At 35.1% G+C, this 11957-nt stretch overlaps 1 protein-coding gene across 1 annotated transcript; it reads left to right on the top strand.

Annotated features, from left to right (window-relative positions):
* Positions 1-10708: 10708 nt before the first annotated feature.
* Positions 10709-11362, top strand: LOC145105877 (uncharacterized). Its single transcript, XM_079042957.1, has one exon. It carries the CDS (start codon positions 10709-10711, stop codon positions 11360-11362), a length of 654 nt encoding a protein of 217 aa, XP_078899083.1.
* The last annotated feature ends 595 nt before the right edge of the window (positions 11363-11957 follow it).

Genomic DNA, 11957 nt, shown 5'->3' with positions numbered 1-11957 from the left:
ATGGTAAGGTAGTTGGTCGTGGCAGACTTCGAGGACGAAGTCTGGTTTAAGTGGGGGAGTGTTGTAACACCCAGAATCAGAAAGACCAAGAAAAGGAAGGAAAGGCTCTAAGTCAAGAGTCAACTCGTCGAGTCCAGGGAGGAACTCGACGAGTCGAAGAGGGATCCGGGGCATAGAGTAAGTGACCGACTCGGCGAGTCGGCTAGTGGACTCGACGAGTCTGGTCTGGGCGAGAAAAACCCTAATCCCGGGGGTTGTGCCCTATTTAAAGAACATTACATCCCTTCCCCAGCCTCTTTACTCCCCTTTTGAGATCCAGAAACCCTAAATCGTGAGTGAGAGCCCTTGGAAGCAATTTAGAGCCTAGATAAGTGATTTTGGTGGAAAGGGGCTTGAAGATGAAGAGGCTTGCTGCAAAGGAGTGGTGTAGATCCGGGATCCATTTCAGTTGGAGCATATATTGGAGGTAATAAGCTGTTGCTTTGGCTTTATTGCAAATAGATCTATCTTATGTTTGAGATTTGGGGCATTTTGGGCATGATTGAGATCTATGTCGAGTTAGAGGCCTAGATCTGAGGTTGCTACCTCAGATCTAGACTTGTGATGGTCCAGAAGGTCATAAAGTTTATGTCAATAAGTTATTGGTGATGCCCCTTTGCCTTAAACCCTAACCCTAGAGTGTTTTGGGCCTTTAGCTCCTTGGTTTCACGTAAAGTTTGCAACTTTACGTGGGGGATAGACTGTAGAAGAGTGGATCTATGGATTGGAGCCCCTGCATGGCTCGAAAAGCCACTGTATGGATTGAGAACTGGAGAGACTCGGCGAGTCACATGGGTGTACTCGACGAGTTGTATGAATATGTGCATGGGCTCGGCGAGTTGGAAGAACAACTCGGCGAGTCTGTTGAAGATTGCCTAGGACTCGGCGAGTCTGTTCTTGGACTCGACGAGTCAGGTCGCAGAACCCCCAACCTCTTCTGGTTAAGACGCAGATCAGTGAGTTGAGCGGTGACTCAGTGAGTTGGACACGATGGGACTCAGAGATCGTTGAACTCGACGAGTCCTGGGGTGACTCGGCGAGTTGGGTCGTATTTTGAGAGCTTCTGAGTTTAAGGACTCGGCGAGTCTTCGGGTTGACTCGACGAGTCGAGTCAACTGGAAGGTTGACTTTGACCAGGACTTTGACTTTAACCAGAGTTGACTTAGTTTGACTTCTAGAGTTCAGTTTGGAACTAAGTGTTTTATTGATATTAGTAGCTCGGGGAGCTAGCGGAGCAGCGGTTCAGAGAGTGGTCGGACAGCAGCCAGAGGGTTATCAACAAAGTTCAGCAGTGCGAGGTGAGTCTCCTCACTGTTTGTATGGGTCTACGGCCACAATGCCGACCCATTTAGTTTATGTATGGTAGGAAGACTCGGGGGTTCGCCCTAGGCATTATGCATGAAAGACCAGGAGGAGGCTCCTGGCACACAGTATGTTATTATGTATGGTAGGAAGACCCGGGGGTTAGCCCTAGGCATTATGCATGAAAGACCAGGAGGAGGCTCCTGGCACACAGTATGTTATTATGTATGGTAGGAAGACCGGGGGTTAGCCATAGGCATTATGCATGAAAGACCAGGAGGAGGCTCCTGGCATACAGTATGTTATTATGTATGGTAGGAAGACCTAGGGTTAGCCCTAGGCATTATGCATGAAAGACCAGGAGGAGGCTCCTGGCACACAGTATGTTATTATGTATGGTAGGAAGACCCGGGGGTTAGCCCTAGGCAACATGTATGAAAGACCAGGAGGTGGGTCCTGGCACACTTTATACTATTATGAATGAAAGACCAGGAGGTGGCTCCTGGCACACTGTATGTTGAGTAGCCTAGTAGAGTAGTAGGTATAGTTGTCTTTGTGACGCTTGCATGGAAGACCAGGGGGTGGCCCTTGGCACTTGTCTGTAAGACCCAGGGAGTGGCCCCCAGGCTTGACAAGAAAGACCACGTGCGGCTCGTGGCAATACAGCAAGACTATGTTTGGCACATAGCACTTTACTTGATTATGGATATGTTTGTTATGTATGGCTCATGGTTACGTATGGTATGTATGGATCAGTTGGTTTGTATGGTATGTGGTATCTGGGGAACTCACTAAGCTTCGTGCTTACGGTTTTCAGTTTTGGTTTCAGGTATTCAGTTTTCAGAAGAGGAGCTCAGAAGGGTTGCAGTGCACACACCATGACAAGTTAGCTTGGGATGTTTACTCTGATAAGTAAACAAGTGTTTTGGAAATGAAACTACGATTTGTCATATAAACCCCTTTTAGTATGTTTGAATGACTTAATGCTATGAATCAGTAATGTTTTTAAAAGAAATTTTTGGACTCGAAATTTGGGATGTTACACAAACATGTGGAAATATATTTACATTGTGTTAGGGAGCATCTTATATTTAGTCATGTGAACTTTTTTAAGTTCTTAGTATAATATTATGAATTAAAAGTGTTTATGTTTCTTAGAACTTTCATTTTTTGGTTTTAGTCCCTCTTTTATATATTGATACATTTTTAGTTTATTTTTATTTATTAGTTATAATTTAAATGTAATATTTAATACTTATGATATTTTGCTATATATTAAATTATATTAATTAATTATAATATAAAGTTTATTTTTTGTGTGTCAAATTCATATACAGATTGAAATTTTAAAATACAATAACGTATTTATAAAACCTTATAATGAAAATATTGAAAGATCTTGTATGTGCAAAAGTAATTATAAAATGATATTACTAATAACATATGATCCTATAGGATCACACCTTATAACAAATTACCACTAATTGATTTTTTATTACAATAATTTTGATTATTAATAAATATAATCAACACTTGTATTTTTTCCGGATAACTATAAATTTCCCGCAATCAAATGTACTCTAGATATGTAAGAGAAATGGCAGTAGCATCCACGAATGTTATTTGCAAACTTGGGTTTGTGTGTGAAAGGTGCATTTTTGAAAATATAAAATAAAATTTTTTATTTTTTCCTTGTTTTTATGTCCATGTATACATATGCCACCGTATTATGGTATTATACTATTATTTGTATCCGAAATAAGCTATAATATTTTGGAATTTCCCTAACTTCAAATTTCTAGATAAAATGATTGTGTTATGATATTTTTTACTCATCCTACCATAGTCTTATTCAGGGGTGAAACCGGAAATTTTTTTAGGGTGTTCCTCATAAATTAGTTAGAAACCATATAGGGCCGGTTCTTGATTTTGAAGACTCTATGCGAAAACTAAAATTGGATCCCTCTAAATACAACCTTTTTTTATATAAGCAAAATAAATTGAAGGAAGTGAGTTGTAACATGAGAAAACTAAAAAAGTAACTAAATTAATTAAAATAAGAAAAATAAAATTTTATTAAATTTGAGGGGTAGAATATATAAATTTTTAAAACTGATTTATTGAAGAAATTAGAAGATGGGTTAAATTGTGAAAATAAGAGTATAATTAAGTGGCTAAAATTGTAACCTATAGTTATGATTTAAATGAAATGGAATTAAATGCAACCATGTTCAAAAAATTGTTGACAAATGGGCTCGAAACCACGCATCACACAGATGCATTTGAATCACTTTGCCGGTTAAACTAAACAACTTTTACAATTTTAATTGCACAAAATGATATATATATATATATATATATATATATATATATATATATATATATATATATATATATATATATATATATATATATATATAGAGAGAGAGAGAGAGAGAGAGAGAGAGAGAGAAAGAGAGAGGTAGGTTCATATGTTGATTAATAATTATTGTGAGGATGTAGGGATTAATGTGGTCCAAACATTTTAAAAACCTAAATAATGGTGAATTATAATCTTACCTTTAATTTAGCCAAACTAATGGAAATCAGTTTACATCTATAACTATTTATTCTTTTGTAAACCCTCAACCCTCTAATTTTTTTTTTTTTTTTTTGCGTCTTCTCCATTTCCTTTTCTAAAATCACCGGTGATATCCGCTCTCACCTATCTGATGAATATCATCCACCCATGCCTCATCAATTTCGCCATTACTCTCCACCCTATCTCCCTTATTCACCTCTAATTCTAGGGATTCTATAATTCCCGTGAGTTTTCGCAGCTATAACGACCTAGGGCAAACAAAGTGATAAATCAAGTCGATCCAGCCACCATTAACAATGGAGAAAATGCCTACATTGGATGGTTCCATTGTAGATGAATCAGGGTTTGATTATGTGTTTTATGCCGACGGGCATCACTTGCCCTTTATTATGTGCCTCGTTGATGAAGAACTATGTGAACCCTATTCCATCTTCAAAGATGGTTACTTCGTTTAACTTTGTCCCAATCTCTCCTTCCTCATACTCTCAATCTACCATTTTCTATAATTTCAATTGATTTTCTTATTCGTCATCAAATAAAAAAAAGTATTTGATCTATTTCTATAAATGTGCTGGCGTTCCATAAGGGGAAATGCATTTGAACCGTGGTTTCTAAAATGGGAGAACACCATAATACTTTCAGAGGCTACATTGTTATGTTCGTTGTCCTCAAACCTTATCGTCATAGAGGAATTGGTAAAAAAAGTTTCATTATCTCTCTTACTTGTAGATCTCGGTTTCTTTTTCTTGAAGTAGTTTATAACCCATATCAATTTCAACATTAAATGTCCAAATCTACATAAAGGGTAGTCAAAATTTATACTTCCTTTTGTTAATCCAGTTTCAAAAAAGACCATATGATTCATTCTAGCAAACTGAACATTAGAGATAATGTATTGTGTTATTAACATTTTGAGTTGTTTTGTAGCTACAGAACTTGTTACCGGATCCATAAAAGTGATAATGAAATTAGATTGTGAATAGGTATTATGTTATTAATGAGTTCCAATAAGTTTCAGTATGTTCTTTTTTATGTGTTCTTTATGATTTGTGACATGCCTTGAATCTTGATGCATAAGTTAACAGATGCAAATATACAATGTTATGCAACATGATCACATATCATGATGCCATCATTTTGATATATATATATATATATATATAATCTCTATTAAAGAAATAAGGGCCCAAAGCAACATATAACAAATACTTTCATTGATTTGAGAATTTTGTTTCTTGTCTAATAGATGTTCCTAATGGAATACCTCATTATTTTTTTTTATCAAATATGTTTCTCACTAAATGCCTACTATTCCTTTTTACTGATCATGAACAATCATGAATAGCAGAAAAGGGGATATAAGTTTGTTATTCTCAAGCCAGTCATTATGACAAAATTCGATATCATGGAAGTTATTCGAAAAGAATTTATGATCGCGGGCTTGAAGGTAATAAATAAAATGGTAAATGAAGGGGAATATGATGATCAATGGCCTAAAGATTGGATGATGAATAATAGGGGATAAAACTTTGTTATTCTCACGCCAGTCATTCTGACAGAATTCGATATCGTGGAAGTTATTCTAAAAGAATTTATGATTGCGGGCATGAAGGTAATAAAGAAAAATGGTGCATGAAGGGGAATATGATGATCAATGGCCTAAATGTTGGATGATGGTGCGTGGGATGAAGATAAACAATGGTCATTGATATTTCTAAAAGAAAACAATGTTGATCGTCTTATTGCTATCAAAATATATCATCGACATATATTCTTTTAAACTGGACCAAATTTAACCTTTTAGAATGCATCATCAACGTATTCTTACTTATTTTTGTTTATCTATTTTACTTCGATAATGTTTTTTTTGGTAGAATGCAAAATAAAAATTATTCTTTCTAAGATTTTTCAATCTCATAGAATATCATTCTAACAGAATCAAATCGTTTATGATTAAAAAAATATGTTAGAATTGAATTAAATAAAAAAATGATATTTTTAAAATTAAAAAAATCAATTATCCCTTAAAATCCGATAATTTCCATTTTTAAATATAATTTAATTTAGCAAAAATGCTTGGACCACAAAGGAGCCTTACATCCACACAATAGTTACAATCCACATTAAAACATATATATATATATATATATATATATATATATATATATATATATATATATATATATATATATATAAACAAATTAACAATTATATATAAAAAATGAGAATTTGAGGGTAGGTCTGGGCCACCCTGGCTCTCATGTGGCTCCGCCCATGGTCCTATTCATTTATTCATTTATTTATTATTATTATTATTATTTTGCAAAAACAATCTTACAACAATATTTTATAGTTTTCCTTTTTCAAACTTAAACTTTGCACATGTAGCCATATAACTTACATCTATAACATATCAAAGACAATCCAGCTCGGTCAAAAAAACATTATTTTGAATCTAGGAGGATCTATCTACCAACATCTACATTGTAAAAGAATTAGAGGTAATGAAGATTGTTTTTTCATGGCTTAATCACGTCGTATTAATTTGATTGTTTTTTTTTCTTTAATGGCTTTTTGTATGGGTGGTCTGTCGAATCCAAATAAGTTCATGGAAATACTTGTTTTTGACCTTGATAGGATATCTAAATCCCTCAAGGTATTTTTTTTTATATTTCTTGGATTTAACCCTTTTAAATTTGGGCTAAGTGCAAGAAATAGAAGCACACTTTCAAATTTTGTTTGTTTTAAAATGTGGTAGTATAAAATGTGATAACTCAAATAAAAATAAATGTAAAATTTCTTTTTTTGACTATATTATTAAAATAAGATAATGGGTGATTAATTAGGAGTAATTGAGTTTAATTAAGAAAAATAATGTGGTTTAAATCCTCAAAATCGTCACCTTTATTATAGATTAAATTCGGTCATTTCAGTGGATGATAATCGAAACAATCTTAGGGGTTATATAAAGCTTGACAAATCCTATGAAAACTCCACTAGAATTGCAAGAAAAGGTTTAGAAACGAGGGAGAAATCAAATGAAGAAGTTCGTAATGTATTTTCGGAGTTGTGTTCGAAATTAAGGTATGATTCTTCATTTTCAGCTTGTTATAGTAGTTAGAATAGGTTTATATGGTCGTACTTGGTGTTTTTCTTCCACCTAATGTCTCTGTTCGGGCCACTAATAAGATATTTGCTGAAATTTTGAAATACTAAACTTTTGGTATAAAAATCTGGAAAACAACCAATTTAAAGTTTCTTTTCGATAATTGATTGTGGATACTTATTAATAAGAAGCGGAGAAAGTCGGTAGCCATTTTATCTATATTTTTGAATTTTGATATTATTGTGGGTAAATTGGAAAGTACATAAGAATGGCAGAAAGAAGAAAAAACTAAAAAAGTGAACGTTTGGGTTAAGAAGAAAACTATTAGGGTTTTTTTATAGTCCGGGTAAGGGCCTGTTTGATATGCAGCTGACTGGGTCCGGTCAGCACTTTTGGCTGACTCGGTCCAGTCAGCCCGTTTGATAAAAGGCTAAACATGTCTGACCCAGTCCTATCCTCTGATTTGGTCATATAAATTTGTCTGACTCGGTCCTGAGTAAAAAATGGACTGACTAAAAATCTCTCCGTTTTGCCCTTGAACACCTCCATCGTGAAGGACATCACAAACGCTCTCTTCCTCCATCGACCCTTCCTAGCCTGCAGCCTCCTTCCTTCGACGTCTCCTTCATCCACCTCCGCCAATGCCTTCCTGCGCCAATGCGTCGTCTTCCTCATATGAGGGTTTTTTTCTTCAATCTTTGGTTTCAATCACAAAGCCATGAACTCCTAATCCCCCTCTGATGTTAAGTTAATTCTTTTTTCCTTTAATTTTTGCAGGTGGGGGCATTCTTCTCCAACTCTCGATTCCAGGTATGCATTCAACTTCAGTCTCATTTTCTTTATCTCGTTTGATTCTTGTTCATTTTTGCAATCGGCTGGGTGAAGGATTGAGATGACAAAAATGATGATTGAGACTATGAAATTGATGATCAATGAATATGGAGATGTATTTTGTTGCTGACAAATTTGATCTTCATGAACTTAAGGTTTGCATTTTCTTTCATATGTAAATAGCTTGTTAAAAGACCATACCATTTACAACGGCATTTATTTATCTGTAAATAGGATGTTAGATTAAAGATTGTAATTTTTTTCACATGTAGTGAACAAACACTTGGGAATATTGGAAAAACATCATATTTTTTCAACTTTCCTTTTTATTTCATATTATGCAACTTCATCTAAAGTCTAAAGAGTAAAAAGTGACATGAATATATACTATGCCTGATTTGATATGCAGACTCAATTGCTGTTGGATGTATTTTGCACTTTCATTGAGAGATTTTCTAAAAATCACAACAGGAGCAAGATCTTGGAGTTGAATTATCCATGAACACAACCAGACCATGCAAAGGTTTAGGATGCTAAGATTTGGTCAACACTTAGGCTATAAGTGTAGATGGTGGTTTTGTGATGGTATAAGTTATGTATAGTGGAGATAAGAGTAGAGAAACTATGGCTGTAATGGAGGGAAGGTTGAAGGGTGGGGAATAGAAGTCATTTACATCATTTTGTCCCTGTGTTATATATATGTTTATATGCATCTTTTTTGAAAAATGGTTGTAAATTACATCATTTTGTAAATTACATTATTCTGATCAATTTGAATGCTTTTATTAAACATTTAATATTATAAATTAAATGGTAAATTATAAAGGAATTATTATAAAAAATGTTGTTTGAGGGTAATGTAGTCATTTTGCACAGTCAGTCAGATAGAAAATCAAACATCAATTTTCAGTCAGATGTTAACTCAGTCAGAACTTCTAACTCAGTCAGCTTTTAACCCAGTCAGCTCTAACCCAGTTAGCAATTATCAAACGACCCTTAAGTTATTTGGGCTAAAAGAATGTGATAATCTGATTGACTATGATAATTTACATGATTACATAATTGGTAGGGCCAAGGCTAGTCTTCTTTTTCTGAATTGAAAGTAACTTATAGTTTAAAGCCCTTAAGGTTTTATAATTCTACTGATTATTTTATGGTTATATAATTCAGAATATTTTCAGTTTACACCATAAAGTTTTATGAATCATATTTTTCTTTCTAAGTTAAAAAAATTCATATACATGTGTGTGCATTGAATACTTTCTTTTCAAGAACTCATAAAATACTGTTTTAAGCCTTGTGATTTTGATTAATTATACTTCTTCCCTTTTGTTTATGATGAAATGATTTTCATGAAAAACTCTGGTAACTATATATTACCTTATAATTATGAAAATTTTGTTATGGGGAAAATCGGTATATATTTATTTTTATTTAAGGTAACTATTTTTTTTAGTATATCAAATTTACAGGTGAAATATTAATTATGAATATTGTAATTAACTAAATAGCTATTACTGTTGGCCGAACGAGACATATGTGTAATGGAACCGAAATGGACGTGTAGAATGTTTTACTAGGATTATAGCCTTAGAAAATATTTGATGGTGGAATGTAGGGTACGGGTAGTGTGACAAGTTTCGGTTCAAACCTAACGACAACAAGGTGAGTTTTTCATGCGTTTATTATGCGATTTATTTATTTATTTATTGACAATATGTTTTATGATAAGTATGGTTGCGAACAAATGTTATTTTGGATTTGTTATCTATTGTGTGTTTTTTTGAATGACATGTTTAGCGGGAACGCGTAGGTGTTTAATCGCCGTGAGCATGACGAATGTGTGTGATCGGCGGGGATGGGAATTGAAAATTTTACTCTTTTCCTTGGATATTTAAAATACTTGAGTACAATGGATGATGAGTTGTCTCCAGGATAAGGGAAATGAACGTTTGGTTCTTTCTCTGGATAATTAATCGTTCCCCTAAATTATGTCATCGGGTGATATGTTTGTTATATGATTTATTGAAATTATATGATAAAACCTTTTGTTTTTTTAAGTGATGGACATGTATGTGCAACACGAACTCACTAGGCCCGAGGCTTAACCATTTAGAAACTTTAAATATACACAACCCATGTAAATATTTAACAAGTGGCAGTAAGAAGGCTAGGGAGAAGGATTGTTTAACAAGACGACAAAGGAGTTCTGCAAAGACGTAACACCTAAAGCTCTTCGATTGAGGAATTTATTTTATTTTATTTTGCTTCCACTGTAGTTTAGTCTATAAGTAAGTTAAGAATTGATCTTGGGAGATGTTGGAACGATTGTTTCTTATATAATCTATATATGAAAATTGGGGTGTTACAAGTTGATATCAGAGCGTTGTTTAAGCAGATTAGGTGTTTTACATAAACACTTAAGCTTAGATAGAAGGAACGGTAATCAAACGACTAAATTAGACCACATCTCGCTTGTAGGTATCATGTATTCAAGGAGATCTGGAAGGTTTGCTAGGGTCACCCCGGAGGAAGAACGCATCCCAGTTGGAGCTTATGTTAGAGCACCTGGAGATGTACCGGAAACTCCATTGATCCCTAATGCGAGTCGTGGGCGTGTACAAGGAAGAGGAGGAGGTAGGGGCAGAGGAAGAGGTCGAGGAGCTGTAACAGCACTGATAGTTGCACCGTCTGGCCAAGGTAGCTTCGACTTCGACCGCGGTCGTGGTCGAGGTCGCGGAAAGGGTCATGTGACAAACATGAACACTAAAGAAGAGTTGGTTGATGAGATTGCTTGGGTGATACACGCTACTTAGCCAGATATAGTTGCTCAGCCACGAGATGCAATAATGAGTGAGTACCAGGGTAACTTGGGCGGAAGTGAAGTAGACTACGGGTATAGTACACCAAATACAAATCCTGACCCAAGCATTGCACAACCCTCAAGGCACATTAACAACCATGAACGTATGGGTTGTAGTTACAAGACGGTTATGAATTGTAGGCCACCACCATTTGATGGAGAAATTGATCCCATTTTGTCGTCAACGTGGATCATGGAGATTGAGGGAACATTTGATACTAACAAGTATGCAAATGAGGACAAGGTGATTTATGTTGCGACAATGTTAAAAGGGGAGGGTATACATTGGTGGTGTACGGTGAACAAAGTTAGGGGGCATGATGTGGCCAAGAAAATGGCATGGGATGAGTTAACGAAAATCTTCAAAGAAAAATTTTGTCCTCGAACGACGATCAAGCAGTTGGAAGAAGAATTCTTGAGGTTGGAACAAGGGAATATGAAAGTGAGAGAGTACACTACTAAGTTCACTAAGAAAGCTAGATTTGCAGAGTCTTATGTGTCTATGGAAGAAAGGAGGGTGGAGAGGTATATTTTGGGACTAAAAACCACCATTCGTGAATTTGTAGAAATTCAGAAACCAGGTACCTTCCAGTCCGCTATAGACACCGTGGAAGGAAGAGAGCGGGAAAAGAATCGTTAGGGTGAGAATAAGGATTCATGAAAAAGGAAGTTGGAAAGTTCAAATACAGACTCAAAGAAAGGCAAGACTTCTAGTTCAGATCGTAACTATGAGCAATAGTCTGGGACAGAACAATGTACTATATGCAAACGATTCCATAAAGGTGAGTGTAATATGAACCAAAGAACTTGTTATAAATGTGGAAAGATAGGACATATCGCTTCAGATTGTAAAATAGGGAAAGTATGTTATGGGTGCGGGTCCCCAGATCACATAAGGTCAAACTGTCCCCAGAATAAGGGTAACAATGTAACGCCCGTGTTTCTAGGCTAGACATTAATATTGACGTAATAGTCTAGGTTAACCTTTGTAACTCATTTTGAAGTAATAAAGAGGAATTATGTGAATATTATGTGCTTATCTGCTTAATTATTATGATTAACGAATTAAGAATAAAAATAAGCGTCGAAAATAAATATTAGATAAAGCCGATATCTATTAAGAAAGTTGTAGTGGCCGAAACAAGGATTCCGGCGACATAAAGAATACCGAAATCCGAGTTATAACGAAGAAGTTATGACCTGTCAAAGTTTCGCGACAGAACCGGTACGCCACT

This window comes from Lactuca virosa, chromosome 4 (genome assembly GCF_052849685.1).
Source record: "Lactuca virosa cultivar CGN04683 chromosome 4, Lactuca_virosa_CGN04683_v6, whole genome shotgun sequence".
Taxonomy (NCBI): Eukaryota; Viridiplantae; Streptophyta; class Magnoliopsida; order Asterales; family Asteraceae; genus Lactuca; species Lactuca virosa.
The sequence above is the reverse complement of the archived record's forward strand: the minus strand, read 5'-3'. Positions and strand labels throughout refer to the sequence as shown.